The sequence below is a fragment of the Simochromis diagramma genome, unplaced genomic scaffold (genome assembly GCF_900408965.1).
Source record: "Simochromis diagramma unplaced genomic scaffold, fSimDia1.1 OVJJ01000604.1, whole genome shotgun sequence".
NCBI classification, from domain to species: domain Eukaryota; kingdom Metazoa; phylum Chordata; class Actinopteri; order Cichliformes; family Cichlidae; genus Simochromis; species Simochromis diagramma.
This window is the reverse complement of record NW_024387416.1, coordinates 5,050,952-5,074,557: the sequence shown is the minus strand read 5'-3', so window position 1 is coordinate 5,074,557 and position 23,606 is coordinate 5,050,952. Positions and strand designations below refer to the sequence as shown.

Sequence of the window (23,606 nt, the reverse complement as noted above, 5' to 3'; positions counted from 1 at the left end):
ATTCTTTGGAAAGCAATATGTGGCCTTCATTGGTTTTCTTTTAACACTGCTGAGTGGTATTTATCTTAAGACTTGACTTTTCGATTTCTCCCTGAGTTTACATTGTCAAGGCTTCAAAAGTTGCATAAAGCTATGGTTGAAACTTAGGCTTTTCTCAGATGGCGGTGTTGTACGTTCACGCAGAGTGGCGTCAAAGGGCCGGCCTCCGGTGCTGCCGTATCAATGGGGTAATGGAGAATGAAATGATGTCTGTCCGAGGTCATCACAGATGGAATGAGTGCAGATAAAAAACAATTCTGAGAGCAGCCATGTGAAGAGAGCAAGCAGAGTCCCTCAAATTATGTTTACAGCACTGCAGAAATGTGCGTCTTTACAACTCATTTAATACAAGTGGAAGTTTTTACGACACACAAATATTCTGAAAATGGCAACACGCTAATATTCATCGACATCCTTGTAAGTTCTTTTATTTATTTATTTATTTTTAATGAAGACAAGATATAAACAGATTTTACTGTACACTGAATAAAATGTAGTTTTAATAGTCTTGTGGTACCCTGGAGGTAATGGGTCAGAAATCTTATCCCTTTGCCTACAAATTGTTGTTTTTCTTTTGTGGTCATGTTTCAGTAGGATTTTCTTCTTTTTTTGCATACAGGTACAGTCTGTATGGAGAGCCAAAGAGGGGATGAAAGATCTCAAAACAATCATGATACTTTTAATTTTAATTTTACCAACGTTCATGAACAATGTCTAAAGCATGGAAGAAAATGTTTTTGTCAGGATATCCGTTGGCTCCACTGGTAAGCCATGACAAACTGTTCATTGTTCCCAGAAGCCCCAAAGATAAGGTGATCAGCTGATTGGATAATGACATAGTAGGCTGCAGCCATAGAGGTTTCCTGTCACCCATCAGTGGTTTGTCTGCACCTCTGCTAGTATACACTCAACAAACTCTGTGTTATTCAGTTTGAAACATGTAAGCCGTGTTTATACCGGCCTATTTTCCCCTCACACAACATGCTGAATGAGAGAACCAACGTCTAACATCTGACACTATGTAATGATTTACTATCCTCTTCATCTTCATCTTGGGGGATTTTACATCAATATTTATTTCAGAGTTGTCTTTTAGAGTTGATTGAGGCCAAAAAGCCTTAAAAGCAGAATGAATTGGTTAGATTCAGAAACTCAATCGGTGTTGTTCAAACTTGATCTAATTGTTAGCTGAAGTATGAGGTGATGTCCAAACAGGCATAATACATGCAGTATTCTACCATATGCGAACTTATATCACTAAAAGATTATACTGACTACTAAGTACAATTTTCCATTGACACTCGGTCTCAGGTTAAATGTGATAGAAACAGCTTACACTGACATCCATCTTGATAAAAGATAAGTATCAAGAGAAGCCGTGTTTGCATTGATTTCCACTGTTTTGTCCTTGAGTCGCATGAGCAATAAAGGTTACCTGGTGGATTGCTTCTCGAGTTGGCTTTATTACACGTTCCTTTAATGCCAGCAAGTACCCGTCATTGTACACAATGTTAGTGACCATGCTGTGACGTTGCAGTCAAAGCAGCATTGTTTTGTGGAATTCTTATATAGCTTGAATCAGAATCAGAATATTTTATTAATCCCGAAGGAAATTAGGGTTACAGCAGGCAGCACGCTAATGGCGCATGCGCACTTACAAAGGAACCTTCTGACCAACTTTACACAAACATCACATTGGGGAGACATGTCAGAAAGGTAGGCTGATAGGAAAAAAACAACAAAAAATCTCCACTCAGACTGAGCTCCTAGTGGGAGAACAGTTTGATAACAGAAAAAACACCTCAGCACAAAAAGCACATGACTATCAATACACCATAGAAACACAAGACAAGCAACAGGGGCGGGTAAAGGGTAAGAGAGAGCCGGTGTAGACAGCGCATCCGTTCCTGCAGCATGTCTGCGCTGGTCCAGTCGACTGCCATCTTCCCCGGTAGGGCACAAGCATGGAAGGCGTTTGGAAAGGGAGGGGGGGATGAGTGTGTGCCTATCAGTGTGTGTGTGTGTGTGTGTGTCCAGAGTTCAGCTGAGACAGGGTCCTTCGCCCCGCCAGGCTAAGTAAACAGTCTTCCAGCCAACCCAGGTGGCCTTGCATGGAATGGGGGGAACAGTCTAAATACAGTCGCTATCAGGGTGTTTTGTTCAGCTCCAGCCTTGAGGCCGCAGCTGGCACCAAAGGGGTCTCCGCATGAAGTGATGATAGTTTTTACTTTAGTGCGAACAACTCATATGAATTTCAAAGCTGTTCTAACAGTCCAACACTGGTCTCTCAATCTCCCGTTGGAGAGCCGTGAGCTTTCTATGATGTTATCCAAACTTACGTTCCGTGATGTTGTCATTCTTTTTGCTCAAAGAGCAGGTTCTGAGAGCTCACGACCGCAGTGCACTTCCCCAAGATGTGATCGAATTTGCGCTCAAAGGTGTTGTTCGAGCTAGCCCCTCCAGATGTAATCCAGTTTTTCACTCAGAGGTCTTGTTCTGAGTATTCACGGCAGCCGTCCGTTCTCCAAGATCTTCTCCGTGCTGCACTCAATGAGCCCATTTTTAGAAACTCACGCCTCGTCCCATCATTTCAATCCCAGCGGGCAGCCTTGTGGGGTTTGAACAGCCGGTTCTGCTTCCTTAATTCTTCGATAAGTCAGGGCCAAGCCAGCTCTGATCAGCAGCCCAGACTTCTTGTTGAGAAGGGGTGTCAATTGCATTCAGAGACCAGTTGATCAAATCCAAATCCATAATTCCTCTTTTAGGTTGTAGAGAACAGACTGTGAGAGAGTGTTCCAGGGAAAAGTAATACAAAAAAAACCACGAGACTAGACAAGGACATAAGAGGCTAAGCAGGGAAGCTAAGGGAGAGGAGGAGAGGAGAAAAAGTGCGACCGCCTTCGCTGAGAGCCAAAGACGAATGTGATGTATTAGCTTGCTGCATTATATAGATTAACAGCAATATTTTGCTGCATTAGAGTATGAGAGTGTCATCTTAAGGTCAGGCCTTCTTGTAAGGGCAGGCTTCTGTGTAGCTGCAGGAGAAAAATAGTCAGTCAGAGAAAATAGCATTTAAAGGAAATGGTACAGAACAAACAGCACTAACGGCTGTCTAACACATCTAACACATCTGAATAAGTATAGACAAAGATATAACCCAGCGTAGATTGGAAAGCAGAACTAGACAGTGAAGCTTAAGGTGCATGGAGAGTTCATGTAAAGGTCACCCACACAGATAGTAAGTGAGGGCATGTGCAGGGAAATAGAAAATAAAGTTGAGACAGATAACCGTATAGGGAGGTGTTCTGATTGAAACTGTGCGTGAATAATGGGGCAAACAACACAAAGTACTAACCACATAGGATAGGCAGATGCTGACTGAGGAAGTCTGAAAGCAGTATAAATGTAACAGATCCAGGGACTGCCCTTCTGATCTGCAGATGGCTTTCGCGCTATGCACATCTCCCGCGTACACGGTGTATCAAGAATTGATGGAATAAGCGTTCTGTCTTGAGTCGTTTTTCTTGTACCAGGTCAGAATCAAAGGACCGGGGAGGGAATCCAGTTCCCAACAGTTGCTCCAGCTTGTGCGGCTGGAAATGAACCAAACAACGACAACCACACATTCAATCTTGATGATTCTCCCATCCCAGACCGTATTCTGGAAAAGCTGAGATCCATCCCCGAAATTTTTGTTCTCGATGACATATCACATGGCCACACCACAGCTGTAAAACACCAAATCAAATTGAACAATGAAAAGCACTTCAAAGAGTGGCTAAGGCCCATACAACCAAGTGACAGGGAGGCTGTAAAACAACATCTAAGAGAACTACTTGATGCAGGTATCGTTCGAGAGTCACAAAGTCTTTTTGCCTCATCAATTGTATTGGCAAGGAAGAAGAATGGCTCAAAAAGGCTATGCATAGATTACTGTAAATTAAATCTAAGAACTATCTGAGATGCATATGCCCTGCCGAATATTGAGGAGACATTTACAGCTGTCAGTGAAGCTAAATTGTTTTCGGTCATGGACCTTAAGTCCAGTTACTATCAGGTACAGGTAGCCAAGGATGACAAGCCTAAGACAGCCTTCGTTTATTTATATACAACAGTAGGTGCGTTCGTTTAATACATTGGAATGTGGATGTGTATATGTGTGTGTGTGTGCCAGGAGAGGCTCCTCTACCTGGTACGAAGTGAAACTGCTTGTTAAGCTCTTATCTAGCAGGCACTGCTCCTTCCCTGCATGATAACGGGTCACAGTGAATTAAAACAACAGTCTGCTGTCCCTCTGCAAAATCTTCACTCCTTTGTCTGTGAAACACAGTTTTGTAGGAGCGACCCCATCATAAAACCCCCACGGTGTGCTGCAAACTCTGTGTCTGTGTCTCTTTGCACGAGCACATGAGTGAGTGTATGCGCGTACCTGTGTGTATGTGTGAGTGCACGTGAGTGAGTGTGCGTGTGGATGTGCGTATATCTCTATGTACGTGCCTTCCCGAAGGTCATAAAAGTCCATCTCCCTTCCAAACCAAAGTTATTTTAGTTACAAACTTTGAGATTCCCACCCAGGCATGCCCTGAGGAATTCCCACGCAACATTAACCTCTCTTTGTCTCACTTTCACAGTTCAAACTGGGGGAGGGTCTCCTAGAAATCTACTCCTAAATTCCTGAGACACTCAGGCCTTTATTACATCGAGGGCAGTGTCAGTGTCTCTGCAATAATTCTACATTCTAACACATTTCTAAACTCTAAAATAGGCTACGCATATCTTCAAAACTTATATTATTAAAAGATTATACTGACTACTAAGTACAATTTTCTATTGACAGAAACAAAACTGAAAGTCTGAACTGTTAATGGCTCTGCACGCAGACCACACTGCAGCACACCCAACCACATGCCCACACACGCGCAAAATGGGAGGTGTCACCACAAGCATGTATAAAAGAACTGTGTGATGAGCCGTATCTTTGTTTCTTCATTCATCAGCTTCAACACAGGTAAGTAACTCACTATAACATGGTTTATACAGACTTCACATTTTCTTATAAAGAAATTAAACGTTTTAGATTGAGTTGTAATTTGAGATTTTCAATCGTGATTCTTTGTAAATCTTTAAAGTTGCACTTTTTCAAATTTAAAATGATAACTCCACTGGATAACGAAGATGTTCATCTGTAGTTTGTAAACCTTCAATTCAACTCTTAACACTGTACGACTTTGGCTTAGAGACAGAGTTTCTCAGAAGAGTGATGGCATCAGTGACTGTTTGCAGCACCACCAAAGGCTTGTTCCTCATGTTCACGCTGCTGTCTCTGGTTTCCCTTTCAAGTGCTTGGATAGACAAGGACCAGCTGGTAAATTGTTTTTTCTTAACCTTCAGTAATTTTGCGAGTCACCACAAACAAAGTTGCTGTTGTATTTTTTAGTGTAACCACTTGTATATGATTGATTTCAGACACAATTCAAAGAAAACTATCAGAACATGAAACAACATCTGGACAAACTGAAGGTCAATACATGTTCAGAGAACTGCAATAAGAAACTCATGGATATATATGACCAAATATAACGTTACAACATAGTAAACTGCCTTCCTGTAATATGAAACTGTTAAATTTCCATCAGGCTCAGCGTGAGGAAGAGGTGAACTTCAATTCCGAACTGTTGAGTGAATACTTGAAGCTTATGGATCCGTTGATCGAAGTGATGAAGAGATCTACGAAAGATTCACCTGATGGTTTTTATGAAGAAGTCACACTTATGGAGAGCTATAAGAATTTAGTGGCGGTGATTAAGATTGAAATTGACAGGAAGAATAAGAACTTGGGTGAGAAAATGGAGGAAACTGAAAAGGAACTGGGAGAGCTGAACAAACGGATTAAATGCATTGAGGAACACCGAGATGAATTGTAACTTCCATGCCAGTCATTTCATTTTTCTTTAACAATCTGTTGTATCTCTGGTTAGTTTCCATTATATATATATATATATATATGTATTTTATAAACTGCAAACTGCCATACATTAAAGACATTTACCTACTACTACTATTGTTTCTTTTCCTCAGCAACATAATGATTAATTACCTGGTCACATTCTTGTGAAATGCAAGTATGCCCTCACCAGAAAGTTTCTGCTATTTAATTGATGATGGTATTTATAATTTAATACTATAATAATAACTATTATTATTATTGTTAGTAGTAGTAGTAGTATTGCGAATGTTTGACCTTTTGTTTGTTGAGACCAGTAGTAAAACATGTTATTTTATGCCCGTAGTCAAGGTAGTTGAATTATGATAACAGCTGTAGGACATATATTATCCTCTAGTTTAGATGGTGTGCTGTGTATGTAGTTTAGTTCTCATTATACTCTTGGGTTAAAAGAACATAATCATTTTGTAGTTCATTAGATAAAGTGTGCATCACTCTGTATCCTTGATGGGCTGTGAATGTCTTACACTGTTTTCTTGACATGCTTTATTGTTGAATCATAAAAAGAAGGTTGTAAGCAGGAGACTTGGTGTCTAGGGCAGAAGAGATAAATCACATTCCATACCCCCACCTTCCTTAGAGCAGAAAGACAGGGAGCCAAGGTCAGGAGCCAGTCTCGCTAAGAATTAGAAAAACATGTGAAGATGTAGCTTTTATGACTAGGTGGGGGTCGTCAGAAGCGGCTGTGAAACTCGTCGCCATTTCGAGACATGCTGTGAACCCTCTGCAGGCATCTCTCCCGTCCGGACGTTCTAAATGCTCTTAAGTGTTGAATTGTATGAAAATAAATGATTGTTGATTGAGCATTTATACACCGAGTACTGTCCTTCCTTCAGCCCAAAGATTAAAAGAATTGGGAGAATTCAACATGTTTTGTTTTTTCATTTATTTGTATAGTGCTACAGCATTCGTATTTTTGCATTGAATTGGGTTAACCACATAACCACTGGCACAGACACCCTTGTTAAGAAAGCCTGATTACTGGTGCATGATGGTAACTGGAGAAACGCATTCAATGTTTGTCCATGATGTACTTTCGCAAGCATCATGCTGCATCTTTATTTACACCTTTACTAGTTTCCTGTATTGAGTCCTTTCATGCACTTTACTCTCAGTAGTCAGATCATGTTTTTTGGTCCCTTCAGTTGTTTATTATTAATGATCTTCAGGGTGATTCTTAGTAGTGATGGGATTTCTGGCTCTTTTTAGAGAGCCGGCTCTTTCGGCTCCCAACCGCCTCTTCAGGTTGTTTTGTTGCTTTAATTAATTTATTATTAACAATAACATAAAATTATGCACAAAAGGAATTACTAATGTAAAAAAAAGTGGTTTTATTTATATATGTTTATATATAAATATATGCGGTGGCCCCTAGAGACAAAGCACGCACAAACTCCAAAGCACATTTCTAGCGTTAACTGAACTTCCAAAACAGAGCTACTAGATCACTTAAATTACACAATTGAAAGCATATGTGTATTGTTTGTGTATTTATACACAAGCACTCATATATGTTCAAATAATAAAAAATTTAAAAAAAAGTTCATTTACCTGTTACTACCACACACCAAATCCGGTTGTTGGTACTTCTTGGCTTGTGTAGCCACTAGGTAACAAAAGCTCAACACTGTGCCTAGCATCCTGGAGCACTTCTGTTGTCTTTTGTACATGTTTTGAAGTTTGTACGTGCTGCTTTGTCACTTCAAAGACCCGGCTCTCAGAGCCGTTTCGTTCGTTTGGGCATTCGTTTATATACAGTTCTCTTGAAGTCCCACCATCCATCCATCCATTTTGCTCCGCTTATTCGGGGCCGGGTCGCAGGGGCAGCAGCCCAAGCGGAGAAGCCTAGACCTCCCTGTCCCCAGCCACCTCCTCCAGCTTATCGGGGGAACTCCAAGGCGTTCCCAGGCCAGCCGAGAGACTCTCCAGCGTGTCCCGGTGGGACATGCCCGGAAAACTTCGCCCAGGAGGCATCCTTGTCAGATACCCGAACCACCTCAACTGGCTCCTTTCGATGTGGAGAAGCAGCAGTAGCTCTACTCTGAGCCCCTCCAGAATGGCCGAACTTCTCACCCTAACTCTATGGGAGAGGCCAGCCACCCTTCGGAGGAAGCTCATTTCCGCCGCTTGTATCCGCGATCTCGTTCTTTCGGTCACTACCCACAGCTCGTGGCCATAGGTGAGGGTAGGGACGTAGATCGACCGGTAAATTGAGAACTTCGCTTTTACACTCAGCTCCCTCTTCACCACGATGGACCGGTGCAGCGTCCGCATCACTGCGGCTGCAGCACCAATCCGTCTGTCGATCTCCGGCTCCCTTCTCCCATCACTCGCGAACAAGACCCCGAGATACTGGAACTCCTCCACTTGGGGATGAGTTTAAAATCATATGCACAAATTTAGCAAATAAAGTTATTTGCAGCCATTTACCTTTTACCCTTTTTTCAATAACCATTTCAAACTATTTACAGAACAATCAGCTGTTCTACATTCAATAAGATGCCACACAAATTATTTTTGCCACTTCAAAAAAATAATTTCTGTCCACTATAAAGGAGAACATCACAGCCTGATACCTGCAGGTCTGACAGCAGCAGGTGTATCACTCCTGTTTTCTACCTGGAGACAGCAGTCACCTCATTGTTCTGACACACAACACAAAACTATCCACAACACATTAACTACACAAGACCAACTACACACTACAAACACGCTAAACCTCACAAATCTCTCACACCTCAAAACTCACTCTCTCTTTTTCTGCTGTATTTCTTTCTCTCGCCGTCACTTCTAAAACTTCCCCCTTTTCCTAAACAACCAGATATCATGTTGCCATATCAGTTTTTGATTGGTTGACATGGTGCATTTTTCCACCAAAACGAACGGGCTGGTTTTTTGTTTTGTTTTTTTGTTTTTTGGTCATAAGCAGAGTGCTTGCTAGCGCTGTCCTTAGACAGTAAACATGACGAAACTATTAAGGAAAAAACACCGTATATATTGTTTATCATGACTCTGGTTTTACGTGGCCTATCAACACAATTTAAAAACTGGTATCTATCACCTTATTCCTTTGTCATCTTAAAGTGATCGTGTGATTGGCTTACCACGACTACTTTATTCTTCCTCAGTCAAACAGCAGCGGTGACAGGGGCAAGGGCTCTGGCAAATCCAGAGAGGGGAAGACAGGAAAAAACACTCTCTCCTCTTCGGTCACACACTGCTCGCTGCCAGCCAATCTCCAATCACTCACAATAAGAATCTTCTCAGGAAACACAGTGACAGATCCAGGAAATCTATGTAGAGGATACACATTAGCACAAAGGCACAGAACCAGCAAGAGCTATCAACTATATTTTGAGTCACACGACGATCCAGCGATGAGTAGCTGCCATCCTCTGGTTTAAACGTTGACAGCGATAATGAGGCACAGGTGTTTCCTCTTCACAGGTGCGTGGGCCGAGGACGTGAACCTGCAACGAGTTCCACCCAGGCGAGAGAGGGGGAGAGAGAGAGGAACAAAAACACAGCTGCCTGCTGATCCACCAGGGCGTGACTGAAGAAATCTGCGAAAATTTTACCTGATGGTTTTCCTTGAATTGACACATTTATGGAAAATATTAAGAATTACGTGAAGGAAAGTAAGGCTAATATTGTCAGGGAGAATGAGGAGTAGAGTGCTGCGTCTTTATGTCCACTTTCACTAGTTTCCTGTAGTGACTCCTTCCAGACACTTCACTCTCAGTAGTCAGGTCATCAGCAGAGTATGCACAGCCCAGGCTCTCTTTCCTGAGCAGATAGGCTTCATGTCAAGTAACAACTATATGTTGGTGCTGAATCAAACCAGTCAGTTGGGCAGTACTTTTAGCTTGACAATGCTGTCATGGTCCTGGATTGCTGACCCAGTGTTTTGTGTTTTTTGGTCCTGTCAGTTTTTTATTATTAAAGATCATCAGGATGATTCTTAGGTTCTTTATTATTAAGTTTTTCAACTGTGTCTCTATAGTCACCTTTTTATGTAATATATTGTCTCAATCGCCCATTGCACTTAGTCGAGTTGTCTCTTGTTGTCTATGTGTCATCTTGTTCTCATATGTTTTGGATTCTTTGGATTTCTGAAATCTATTTCTGTACTGTTTGTACAGCATATTGAAACCTTGGGGCGACCGTGGCTCAGGGGTCCTTGGGCAAGACACTTCACCCAAGGACACATTCAGTCTCAGGGCAGACTGACTGTAGCTTGCCTCCACCAGTGTGTGAATGTGAGAGTGAATGAATAGTGGAATTATACAGCGCTTTGGGTGCCTTGAAAAGCGCTATATAAATAAATGCAACCCATTACCTTAGCATGTGAGCAAAAAAAAAAAAACATTGTTGTATGAATGATGAATTATTGGAAGTCAAAGCTCTACAGCAGACACGTGGGAAATTGATGAACTTTACAGCTCACCACTGTATAGTTAAAGAACTGAAAAATGAAAGGATGCATTTGCAACGGTGTAATATAATCCATGTATTTCATGTACCAAGGTACCCACACTCAGTCATAGACAAAAACAGGACCACATACACACTACGGTCAAGACAGTTACACAGACATGAGGCACAGAAGCTGCTTTGTGCATTTAAAAGAAGGACACGTCACTATTTGTTACATGTCCCCACATCCAGGCTGTTAGCAGACAGTACGGCAACAGGATAATAACTTTTTAAATGTTTTATTACAAAACAACGTGACAAAACAATACACTTTATGTTAAAATCCACACTCACAACATGAGGTGATGGTGTCTTTGAGTCTATAAGGTCCAATCCTAGAGACTGAAATGAATTTCATATCCTTTGAACGACTTCTGTCTCAGTGATGGTGAATCTGAGCAGTGACAGAAAGCAGCATTCAGTTTCTCGCGTCTTCGCTGCAACTACACCTTTTCCACAGTGACACAAGTCTGACGGACCTTGAACCCATCAGCCTCTGCACATCTTCGGCAGAGCAGAGAGGGACAGCCCCGTCACAGTCACTGCAGTCCATGTGAAGGCTCCTCAGTGAATTTATGGTTCTAAATCTCTGTCAGTGACGTTTCTCTGTTTGAGGCCCAGGTCTGACCGGGCAGTCTATGGCTCAGCAGTCCTTTGGTGCCTTTGAACCCATCGAGTTTTGAGATTCAAGTGGTGTGTGTGAGAAAGAGAAGCACAGACAGCAAGAGAAAGAGAGACAGGCGGTGAGAGAGAAGTGCACTTTTCCTTTCCAGGAGAAGCAAATGAGAGCAAACAACAACAGGGGTTAAGGAGAAAGACAATATGGCTTTTCCATGTCTACAGATGTAGACGTTTCATCTTTGATTCTTTGTAATATTAGAATTATGTAATCGCTCAGTTTCAAGTCCATTATCACCTGTTCACACTGCTCATATTTACATTTATATGTACATCGGCAACAGCTCTCATCCTGAGTTACTCATTATAAGAAGTCTATACCAACACTGTCATATGATTTCTGTCCTGCAGCTCTCTCTGTGCATAACAGGTCTCTCTCACATGCGTGGACATAAATTTATATTTCTCATAAATCTCTGAAGTCTCTCTCACGTCACAGCTCGTATTCAAAGGCATTTGGCAGTAGCCACTTTGCACTGATTCCAGTAGTTTTCAGGTTTTTTGGAGGATGCAAAATGGTATCGAACATTTTCATATCGAACTTTCTTCACACCTAGCCAGCGGTGCTGGTGATTTAAACATGGTAAAGCTGGAGATCTCCTCTTCTAGTCTTTTCATTCCTTCCCCCAACCCATCCCTCAGACCCTCCTCCACCTCTTCCCCCTCCCCTGACTCTCTCTCTCCCCCCTCAGACCTCACTCTCTCCCGCTCCCCCGTCCTTCTGTCCAGCATATCTGGTGATAGAAATTCAGGGCCAAGCCTCCTCCCGCTGCCGCTCGTGTTGCAGTTGGCGTACAGAGAATTCCCATGGCCGTTGCTGGAGTTGCTGCTTATCAGAGTGTCGCTGTAACTGTGCCCACCGTTTCCATGGTTGCTAAGGAGCGTGGTTGTTGTGGTCGAAGTCGCCGTCCCGTTTCGTTTTTCCGCCATCCGGAATCCATCCGAGAAAAGGCTGGAGCTGCTGGGAGATTGAGGAGTGGCCGAGGAACCCAGCAAGTCCCGCCCCTTTCCCGATGACAACGAATTATCTGGCAGGTTGCGGGCAATCCCACACCGCCGTTTCACAAAGAAGATAAGGATGGCGACAAAACTTAAAACTAGTAAGATGGCAAATATGTACAAGGCCAGGATATGACGACCTTCGGATGTTGATACTTTTTCGACACTGGGAGCTTCTAGTGTCAGGTAATAGGCTGCTCTGCGGCAAGGGGTGGGGTCTCTGACTGCCGGCCCCCCCTCCTAGATGAGAGAAATAGCACAGACAAAAAAAAGTCCTTATTTTCAAAAAAAAAAAAAGCAAAAACAACAAAAAATGACAAAAGGAAAGCAAACACAGGTCTGCCTCGTAGCTTCATACCTGGCACGTGCAGACATAGTTTCCCAGATTGTCGTCAGTGACAACCACCTCCAGGTCAGAGTTGTGCTGCCTGGTGTGTCTGTGGGGAGGATACTCCCAGCTACAGGGCCGAGGGGACAGCTGGACGCACGACAACAAGAGGCGCAGGCCCCGGAACACTTGCAACACTTGGGGCGACGGATTGCAGCGACCTGGAGCGGAGGGCGAGAACGGAGACGGCGAATAGGTGATTAACAACAGCAGAGGCATTTTCACTCACAATCACACTGGACGACGACGATCACGTTATCTTAAATGAAAGTATAAACTTACCTTCTGCTACATTACACTTTTTTAAGGCAGCGTCTACCACATCACCGGGACCGGGCCTGCACACAAGGGCAAAATTATAACATATTATATGTTATAAACGCTTCTTACATATAGCTCAATTTTCTGTATTACATTTCCATTTTTTTTTCCTTAGGAAAACACATTGGTACACGAAAGTATTGCTGGAATAAAAATGGGTCACTGTGGTATTTTATAACCTTATACAGCTGCTGCCTGCCTTTCATTTCCATTTTTCTGGAAAATTTCCAATTCATTGTGATATTCCTGTAGTACTCACTCTTCTGTTGTTTGCTTGCAGGCTTCCTCCTTTGTGCTCCACACACAGCCCAGTCCTCTGGCTCTGGCGCACACCTCACAGCTGCGATACAGAGCGCAGCCTTCAGCTTGGACACGAGCCAGAGACAGAGGGCTGCCCACCAGAGCGTGGCCCTGCAAACACGGAGAACAGTTGCAGAATCGCTGAGAAATGGAACGAAGCACGGCTGTGCTTATAGTATGTGTATGTACATGCACGTGCACTCTACCTTGTGCAGTAATATATTGTTAACAGGTTCCTGTGATGTGAACAGAGGAGTCTCCTGCAGTAAGGTGACATTCTGGCCCACTACTGCCACCTGGTGGAGCTCCCCACGGTCTGCAACACATTTTTGTTATTTTTTTTTATTTATTTAATTATTTCACATTCGTGTCACAACTTCTAATACAACTTGTGAAAGTTTAGGTTTTTAGCAATTTTGCATTGACTTCAGTATTTAATTTCTAAGGACCATTATCTTTATCTGTATCTTAGTTCAGCTTTAGGGAGCTGTCTCCATTAACTACAATTTTAAACGCACTACAATTTCTATATCCTTCTGTCGTCTCTATTGTCTGATCTCTCACCTGTTCCTAGATACAGCACTGCTGCCCTCCGCTCCTCGCTGCCGTCCTTCAGATTTACAGCCAGTTTGGTGTAACTGATTCCCTTTCGAACCAGCAGGGATGCTGCAGTCACACTGTTCTCCATCAGAGGGTGGTCTCTCACAAATGTCAGCACCTTGTCAGGAAGTTTTAAGGAGGACTCAAAGCCCTCCGCCTTTAATGCACTGTTTAAACACTATTATAAAGAAAGGAAAGGGTGTGTCTTAGTAATTTATGGTAGTAAAGTCAAATAAAATGCATGCATGGTACATTTAAAGTTTGAACTTCCAGAGGGCTTCACAATATTTCATATGTGCCTCCTTTAAAATGTGAAGATATCATGTTTTTAGAAATAACTAAGGTATAAATTTAACCTGGAATTTATTTTCATCTATTATTTTTTAATATACTGTATACAGCTGAGAACTCTTGCAAAACCAATTGTTATAAAGTCTATACATCCGCCTCATCAGAGTTCACATTATAAATGCACTGGATGAAGATTTGTGGAACTAAAATCTGAACAGAGGATTGAAAATCAGCCTGTACTTGAATAGATGGCTAAAATTAAGATAAACAGATGGCTGTACTTTTGAACATGTGTGCCACCCTGATAAATATAACTGTTAAAATAAATATATGTACACCAAACATATTTACTAACTTCTCACAGATTAAAGAAACTGTGTTTTTACGCTGACCTTTTGGGAAAAGGTCAGAGTAAAAGAGTATCTTTGGATCATATCCAGAAGGACACGTTGCTAATAAAAGAGAACAAACCTCATTTAACCTCAGTTTTAAATGCCAAACAGATCAAGTATTTTTGGCAGGATAAAAACATATTGGACCAAACAAGTTACGCCTTGGATCAAAGAAATGATTCCTAAACATCCACTAGAGAAATTCACATAATGTCTCCTCCTTTCTGAACTTTAAAAAGGTTGTTCAGTGTAAACCAAGCATTATTTAGATTGTAAAATCTTCTACAACAACCATAAATCATCCGTGATGTTTGCGGGCTGCCATATTTAGATTCAGAAAAGCAGTGTAAATCATCGAAAATGTGAAAGTGCAGTTTAATACCTGGCCAGGCCGCGGTGAGGGGATCGGCTCATGATTGATCCAGTTGTCGCAGCTTTTCTTCAGCTCTTTAAATGGACCATCCAACACTTTGCTGATGTCAGACAGGCTGAAAACACACACGGCCGACAGGTCTACTTGCTCCCTGTGAGGAAGGGAAAATAAATGTTTAGCATGATGCTAAGTATGGAAGGAAAAAGCTCATTTTTTAAAAAGAGTAAAATCACATCGTCTTTTTTTGGAAAATAAGCATGAAGCTACAGCAAGTAAACAGCTTCATGCTTATTTATACTTTTTATATCATGCAATTGAAAACTGTGAATGAGCCTGTATTGCACCATATCCACTGATAGATCATCTATATTTGTCTACAACAGCAGAAGACAACAGCAAGAAACTACATTTCCAGTGTTACAATATCTCGTATGACCAAGGCTCTGCTCTGGCCTCTTGGTTACTCTTTGGCTTACCACTGGGAGGTGAACAGTCCATAGAAGTGTGTGCTGCTGGGGTCGCCTGGAATATGTTGCATGGTGAAAACATCAGTTAGGACGTTATAGCGCTGGCCGCTGGGCTTGTCCTCGCACACCAGCTGAGCCTTGAGAAAGGTGGTCCAACGTCGCTGCAGAGTCTTCATCCCTCCCACATCAGACTGAACAGACAGAGTTAATCTTAACAGGGATTCAATCACATATAGGGATCAATGATTCAGTCAAGACAGTGGGTTACCTTGCAGACCCGGGCCACCCTGGGTACTTTGACTTTGGTGTAGAAGTCATACTCTTTGGCCACCTCGTTAAAGAAGAAGTAGATTTTGTCATCGTCTCCTGTCGGGTTTCCTGCGGACTGCTCTATGAAAGCGGAGCTGACAAATTCTGGGTCTGAGAGAAAAAACACCCGCAGACACACAGTTCTAATTATCCTTGTGGGAAAGTGCGGGGTCAGCATGTGTGACTGTGGGCAAATGTGTCTCTTACCGCTGAGCCAGTTGATGGATCGTTCAGTTCGGATGCGCTCCTGCTCAGGGCCCGTTGCCCGGGAGATGTCGAAGAGTGTTCCCAGGAAGTTGCTGGTAGCTGCTGTGTAAAGGAGACCATCTAAAAGGCAAAAAAAATGAGAGAAAGGACAACGTTTATTTTATATAAAGATATCAGGAGAGCTTAAAAACTCTTGTTTAAAATTTTTATTTTGACCAGGAAACTTAATCAGTCAATCACACACAGTGGTACTTACCTGCCATAATAGCTGTGTAATGCTGACTAGGCTCAAAAGGACACTTTCCCTTCCCTGACTCCATCCTCACCACTCCATCAACTTCTTCCAGAGTAAATGTAGTGGCATTCTGCAGAGAAGAGAAACAAAGGACTTATATTTCCTAATTAATTACAGGCTTTTCTGTCTGATCTCGTACAGATTGCTTTTTGGCAACTTACACTGTTTCATTCATAATTCATTCATTATGAACTCCTAAAAATAGTTACTGTGAGAAGGTGTTGCTGAAGCCTGGAAAAGTCTTTAGACCTCACTGCAGGTGGTGTATAAACGCATTATGGGTACAAGTGTGGGAGATCCATCTGCACTCATTAATGCTGCATGTGCAAACTATGGTTACCATTATGTAACCATATTGTGGTTCGCCTGTCTGTATGTCTGTCTGTTTGAGCGGGGTCAGAGGTCATCATCATGCATCAGTCGCTAAACTACAAGCGCGTGGACGGACTCACCAAGAAGGCACACTGAGGGTCGAAAGCATAGGTGCCGCACACATAGATGCGACCATCTCCCAGGAACTCCAACAGTCGGATGTAGTTCCTGCAGTCGCCCTGCAGGGGGAGACAAACAGTAAAAAATAAAGGCAACATAGAAGGCATGATACCGTTTCCATTTTAAGCTCGGTTTAACAATCAGGACATACAGCAAATATGTTCATAAATACACATGTTTAATAAGAGTTAAATTCACATTGGATTAAGAATGATTTCACTCAGTGAAAAAGGGCAATAGATATGTTATATGATAAAATAGTCTTCGTCTACACTGATATATAAATAAGTTTCGTTATAAACATTAACTTTCTGCCTTTTTTTGTTCTTCTTGTTGCTGAACACCAAATGATTAATGATTTTCAAAAATGTTTTGAATTTTGAGACAAAAAGGTGTTTTCTTCATGAGCCGTTTTAAAGAGTTTAAAGGGTAAAGAGTTCCGTTTTGAACAACAAAACAGGAAATTGGAGATGCCTCGCTGCTGGAGGTGACACCTGAGATTCCCACTGCTGTCAGCCGAGGCCTCACACACACACACACACACACAGGCATGAAACTTGAGATCATCCACTTTCATGCATGACACCAGATTACACATATATTTGAGCAAACTTTATTTTTCTTTCCTTATTGTCACACATCAGAAGCTGTTATGGAAAAACACCCTCACTGTCCCATGCCAGTTACCAAGAAAGCATGACGTAAGCAATTTCTACTAAGCTGTCTGTGTGTGTGTGTGTGTGTGTGTGTGTGTGTGTGTGTGTGTGTGTGTGTGTGCCATCCTGGATGAGCTCCAGGCCTGATTCACCTCCCCAGAGACCTGATCCTCTCTGATGCACAGATCGTGTCACTCAAACCAGCCCTCCCCAGCCCTCCCCAGCCCTCCATGCTGGTACGGCTCCACGTGAGTTGGACAGAGAGCCAAAAAAGAGAGCGAGAGAACGAGAGAAAGACAGAAGTGGAGCTCAGGCTGGTAACAAAGGGATCAGCCTGGGATTAGCTATTTCATTGGCCCCAAATTAACCCCATTCATACTAATAAGCTTCATTCACAATCTGGCATGGGGGTGGCTCGAATGGCTCTATTCTATTCTGTTTGATTTTATTGAATTCTTTTGTACTCTTGATTAAAATGGCCTCCAATTATACATCTTTCATAGTAAAAACTTTAATGACTTGGGTGCGCATCGCAGAAATAAAAAGTCCTGCCACCTAAACATCTAAAAGCTTTTCATGCTTGCTGACATTTACCTGCTCAAAGCAATCTCCCGGTAATTACTGATGTATGTGTGTGAGAGGACATGGTCCAACTTTTTTTTCCTGACCTCATGCTCCGCGCTCACCCTCCATTATCTCTTTCTGTCCAGCACTTTTCTCACTGCTTCTCTTCTGCAGACTTTCTCCTTGCAAGCACTTCCACAACAGTTTTGACAGTGCAGCATATCCAGTGATGCTACTGTAGTACCTGAAGTAAATTAAGTAAATATTGATTGACAGGGGTTGTTTTCGTCTTTCCCTCAAAGCCTCAGCTTAATTTGATTTAATTTGAATTATATAGCACCAGATTGAAACAATAGTCATCTCAAGCCACTCTATATTATAGGGTTATAAACAGTAACCGAATCTCCAACGATCCACTTTGAGCAAGAACTTGGTGACAGTGAGGAGAAAAAAAACTCCCTCTGAACCTGAAGATGACACATTAGTGCAGTTTTAGTGTCTTTCAGCTGAATGAAAGACAACTAATTATGAGTAAGGACTCGGCAACAGCAGGAAGGAAAAACTTCCTTTTCACAGGAAAGAACCTTCAGCAGAACTTGGCTCAGGAAGAGGGAGCCATGTGTTGTGACATGTTGGGGTGTTGGGGGTTACACCGGAAAAGATTCAAACTTACAAACCAAAAAATCCCAAGAAGCATTTAAGATTTTAGTATCAGTGAAGCAATAACTAGTAAAGTATGATGACTGTATACATGCACACCCACTACTTACTAAAGCTTTGACGTTTTCTTACACCTTATGATGAATGCGATGACAGAATTAAACTCAAGTCAGATCTTTTATCATATATCAACGTCTTTTCCTGTAATCCTGTAGTTAGTAATGTCCTGCTGATAGGAGTAAACTATTACTAACGTGTCCTTATTTGTCTCTGAGTCTGCAGTTTTCACATGATTCACACACACACACACACACACACACGGGCAGGTACTCTCTTGCTGAGTCTATTGTCTTGTCTCTGCAATCTTCATTTATTCTCCCCTGCACTTTCTCTCTCTCTATTGGTTTGACTCCCCTCCTGCGCCCCCTCCCCCACTTTTTTAAACCATCTGACTCACGTATATTCTTGTAATCAATGCCTTTGTAGAAAAAAACAACCCTTTCCTGGCTTTATCAGTCTATCACCTCCTTACAGTAGAGAACAGCAAACTGTGCTGATGATGTTTACGAAAAAACAGGTCAAAACTAATTGCACTTCCTTCTCTTTTGAACCGCTGACCTTCCACTGGCTTTGTTTATCTTTGATTTGAGAGATTTTCTTCTGGTCTGATTCAATTTGGAGCATTATCCAGTCATTTAAGGAAATCTTTTGTGTTTTTCTCAGGCCGCACACTCCACTATGCCAGCAAAAGATCTGGTTCAGTCTGTTACTTTTTGTTTAAACCAATAAATCAGTCACGTACAAGAAATGTAGATCACGTGTGTGTTTCTGCGAGCAGTTTGGTCAGAGCAGAGTAACATGCTGACATGTACAGCTTGAGTGGATAGTGCGCTCTAGTTAATCAGTTTCCGTAGTCAGTTACTGGACATCTGTGAGTCCACATCCACTTCTTTCTGGTTTTTCATCTCTATCTCTCTCTCTCTTTATATACACACATGCACGCGAGCAAACACACACACAGACACACACACACACCCCTACTGGGGCATTGGCATAAATCCCAGAACTTCCCATCCAATGCCCAACAGCACAGGTTTGTAAAGCACACACAAAGACACACAAATGTACGGCACAGCACAAAATAAAAGCAGAGACATGTGACATCTAAGTCTTTGGTGATTTATATATATATATATATATATATATATATATATATAAGCACTAACCTCCTCTTTGTCTACATTGGTTTCTCTTAATGAAGACCTAGACTTTGTTGCATGCATCAAAATCTTTACAGCTTCAATCGAGGACCATGCGCTTAGTCATGTGCACCATTCATGTATATATGGGTGGAGTATGAATGGACTCCTATACATATTATTGGTATATCTGGTAAATGCACTGTCTCCTCAGTTGCAAAGGTTGGGATTCGTCATAGCTTATTATTAATACCTTCTAGTCCACTGTGTTTATGTTTATCCAGAAATCTTTGTAAAACAGTTAAGCCAGATATTCTCATTTACATAGCAACTCAATTAATATTAGAAACGATCAGCGTAGTTCATGGACATTCAAATGGTTCATTAGATTTTATCTGGGTACGACTGAGCTGAGTTCCTGCAGGAAGTACAAGTTTCAGTGCTGGCTGTGTTTTCCAGTCTGTTCTTGGGTTTCAAACAGCAACAATGGAAGTCAAAGCCACATTTCAGAATAGCAAGATTTAAGACAGTACTACAATTTTGCATTAACACCAGTTTGGCTGAAATAGACAAAAATAACACACAAGCAGCACACATGCACTGTTCTCACCTCTGTCTTTCCCTTTCCCTCACATGACTTCCTCTTGTCGTCTGAGACATCCCAAATAATCTGCAGGAAGAAAGAAGATACACAGACGTAGTAAGTCTGTCAGTTTTCTTATACACAAAGATAATACCATAATACAGGCTTTGGCAGAGAGCACCAAATACAACACAAAATACATTTAATGCTTTAAATCCACAGCTGTACACCGCTGTCGATCAAAACACGCACTGTTAGAAAGAGTTTCACTTGTTTGCTGGTAGGTAGCATAACAACAGTAACTGCAGTGACTCCAGACACGCTAACACAAGTATGGGACAAGTTTGACTATTATATGGACGTATGCGACGGGGGACGCATATAGCCTTTTGAATCGGATGATTCTTTTTGATACACCCTGTATTCAGTGGTTTAATGCTGCTGCCTGGTTACTCACACACTGGCACTGCGCCTACCTTTAATGTTTTTTTTTCATTGAGCTTCTTGGTGTCTACAGCCAGTATGGCATCCCTGGCACCCAGGAACAGCATGCCCGATGAGCGGTCCAGCAAGAAGGTGCTGAAGTTTGCCACATCGCCGAAAGTCTCCGAACCCAGGATGGTGTCTGTCAGACAGAGGGAGTGAGAGAGGGTGATATATGTCAATAACAGGATCTAAATGAATTTGGAAAGACCCACTCAGAAAACAGGGCTTGGAAAAAAAAATACATCTGTTCGCTGCCTCCTTGACCCATGTAACTGTGGAAACAAATGGTTGACAGGATGAGATTAAGCAAACACCATATTCCCAGCAAGAAGTTCTAAAGAGATAAAGGGATGGAGGGATGAGAATAGGAAGGGAGAGATGAGCGTAACCCGTGTTTCACACTGTCCTCTTACACAATCAGAGCAGCAGATTAATTCCTAATCTCTCTGAGACTTTTTCATCGTTCTTTTCACTCGATGTTTACCGCCATTTTTCTGCCCTTCTCTCTCTGCAGTGATATACTGTTTACAACAAAGGCATCTTCCAACTCTTCCGTCCTTCCTTGCAGCTCTCTGGAAACAACCTTCTGTTTGCCTCCTTTTTAAACGCCGTCCTAGTTCAAACGCAAATCCACTGCAGAGGAGGAAATACAACAAACTAAATTATGCATAATCATAATGTATAATACATAACTGATTCATCTTCTACATAATACATGGTGTGTAATATCAGCCATAATTCTCTCCTTAATCTAAAAACTATCAAATGAATCAAATCCCCGAAGCTTTTAAATTGTGTTCCAGCTCTTGTTTGCTCTCTCACTCAGTCACTCTCCCTCCCACTCTTTCAGCTCTAGGACAAAGCATGTGTATGTGTGTGTGTGTGTGTGTGTTTGTGCGTGTGTGCGTACTGATGTCCCAGCTGCTGAGAGGAAAGAGCACAGCTGTGTGCTGAACTTCTTTTGAGTACTGGTGAGCGATTGTGTGTGTTTGTGTGATTTAGCAGTTTTTTTAAAGTCCTCCAATGTCACCCTTTTTTAGCCTCACGAAGAAAGCCAGACACGGCTTCGCCTCCAAAGAAGGCGGGGCCGGCGATTGGTTTCGACGTCCCAATCAAAGACACAGGAACACAAAATAAAGAAGCGCCATTGCACCACAGATGACAAATCAGATGACAGATAAATGCTAATGAGTGCAGCATGTGGTGTTAATTTAACCTCAAACAAACTAACAAGAGCAAACCAGATAATGTGCATTACTCACTGCACTTGCACAATTAAACAATTAATGAATCATGACTAATGACTAACAACAGAACCAACTCCCATGTTTGTTCACAGGGCAGACGTGGCTTTATAATATGAGAAACTGTATTTATCACCTATATACACACATTTACTGTCAAACTCAACACCTAGCACCTAAAATCTAAAGAAAAGGTGTCCAACATAAAGCCTGGGGGCCATAATCGGCCCTGCAAAGACTGCAATTCCGCCCTTTAGAATGCTTTGGAAAACATGAAGGAGTGCAAGGAGTTTTTGAACTGTTAACTGTATTTTCATAGTTGTTACTAGAGATGGACCGATCCGATATTACGTATCGGTATCGGTCCGATACTGACCTAAATTACTGGATCGGATATCGGCGAGAAATAAAAAATGTAATCCGATCCATTAAATATCAAAAAAGCACCTCACAAAACTTGCGACATGGCGTAACTCGTCTCATAACCGTAGCACGTCGGAGCAGTGTGGTCACGTGATACAGCGGCTGTGTGTATTTGTAGTCTCGCTACCAAACCAGCATTTCATCTCCGAGGAAGTTATCCCAGAGAGAAGTAAAGCAAGTGTGTAAGTTCCTCTCTGAATGTTTGTAAAGCATTCCCGCCTTAAGCTTAACAACCGATATATGGAGCAAGTGCCTCTCTCTCTCTCTCTCTCTCCTGCCGCTACTTCATGAAACTGCTTAATGATCAGCTGATCGGCTTTTCTGTCGCGAGTCCGTCTCTCTTGTTTGCTTTTGGCCCACTTTGCACCAGAAAGAGGAAACCAGCGGCTGAACAACAGCAGCACGTTTAAGCTTGATTAAGCTGTTGTTAGAATTTATTTAATATTACTTCCTACACCAGGATCTTTTTCTACGTAGCTGACAGCTGGTAACTGTGCAGGGGCGGATCTAGCAAAGTTTAGCCAGGGGGGCCGATAGGGCATTAACAGGGAAAAGGGGGCACAAAGACATACTTTTCTTTCTTATTCTCATTTAAAATGTCGAGCTTTTAATAAATAATTATCTGACACCCAAAGTTTTAATCTGATGTAAAATGTATAGAAGTCCATTACTGTATATAGTAACTGTTAAGTCTAATATACCCTAGTAAGCTATAGTACTTTTTCCTTTGGGAAGGTACCATCTGTGAATTCTGCAATTCTGTTGAAGAAAGATGTTGAATCTATTTAATTATTCTTGAAAAAATAATTTATTTCTGTGCATTTTTTTTTTTCACACTGCATCAAATTAAAGTTGATTACATCGATTAAGCATCATGAGGTGGAGGGTGGAGGGTGGTTCCCTATTTTTTATTTTTTTTTTGCTGGTAGTTTGCAACCCTATTAGTTAGGTTGCTTAATATTTCTGCTAAGTACTCTTTAAAATACCAGAATAGGAAGGATGGAGCAGGTTTAAGTTTATTAGATTGATCAGTGTTGCTGAACTATGAAATATTTTGGGCGCAGTGTACTTTTTACACACAGGTATAACAGAATAGCTTTAGTGCTGTTGTTTATTTAAACTTGAGTATGAACTTATACAAAATGCAGCAAGATATTAAA

The 23,606-nt window shown here is 41.8% G+C and overlaps 1 protein-coding gene and 2 long non-coding RNA genes across 3 annotated transcripts in view; 2 read left to right on the top strand and 1 right to left on the bottom strand.

The window, feature by feature from the left end:
* Window positions 1-2,322: 2,322 nt before the first annotated feature.
* LOC120721699 lies at window positions 2,323-21,721 on the top strand. The gene is made up of 3 exons (XR_005693239.1): window positions 2,323-2,539; window positions 3,885-3,889; window positions 21,711-21,721. It is a non-coding gene; the product is annotated as an uncharacterized LOC120721699 (long non-coding RNA).
* Window positions 10,534-23,606, bottom strand: part of sema4f (sema domain, immunoglobulin domain (Ig), transmembrane domain (TM) and short cytoplasmic domain, (semaphorin) 4F) — a 57,076-nt gene continuing 44,003 nt past the window's right edge. The window contains exons 2-15 of the mRNA XM_040012182.1: window positions 20,770-20,918; window positions 20,321-20,380; window positions 16,592-16,690; window positions 16,101-16,209; window positions 15,845-15,964; window positions 15,597-15,748; window positions 15,338-15,519; window positions 14,871-15,012; window positions 13,770-13,983; window positions 13,412-13,521; window positions 13,165-13,316; window positions 12,867-12,922; window positions 12,555-12,745; window positions 10,534-12,436 (exon numbers count right to left, since the gene is read on the bottom strand). Coding sequence (XP_039868116.1) covers window positions 11,729-12,436; window positions 12,555-12,745; window positions 12,867-12,922; window positions 13,165-13,316; window positions 13,412-13,521; window positions 13,770-13,983; window positions 14,871-15,012; window positions 15,338-15,519; window positions 15,597-15,748; window positions 15,845-15,964; window positions 16,101-16,209; window positions 16,592-16,690; window positions 20,321-20,380; window positions 20,770-20,918 — 2,444 coding nt within the window. The 3' untranslated portion in view covers window positions 10,534-11,728. The remainder of the gene's footprint in view (window positions 12,437-12,554; window positions 12,746-12,866; window positions 12,923-13,164; window positions 13,317-13,411; window positions 13,522-13,769; window positions 13,984-14,870; window positions 15,013-15,337; window positions 15,520-15,596; window positions 15,749-15,844; window positions 15,965-16,100; window positions 16,210-16,591; window positions 16,691-20,320; window positions 20,381-20,769; window positions 20,919-23,606) is intronic.
* LOC120721698 lies at window positions 12,668-13,888 on the top strand. The gene is made up of 3 exons (XR_005693238.1): window positions 12,668-12,780; window positions 13,186-13,380; window positions 13,780-13,888. It is a non-coding gene; the product is annotated as an uncharacterized LOC120721698 (long non-coding RNA).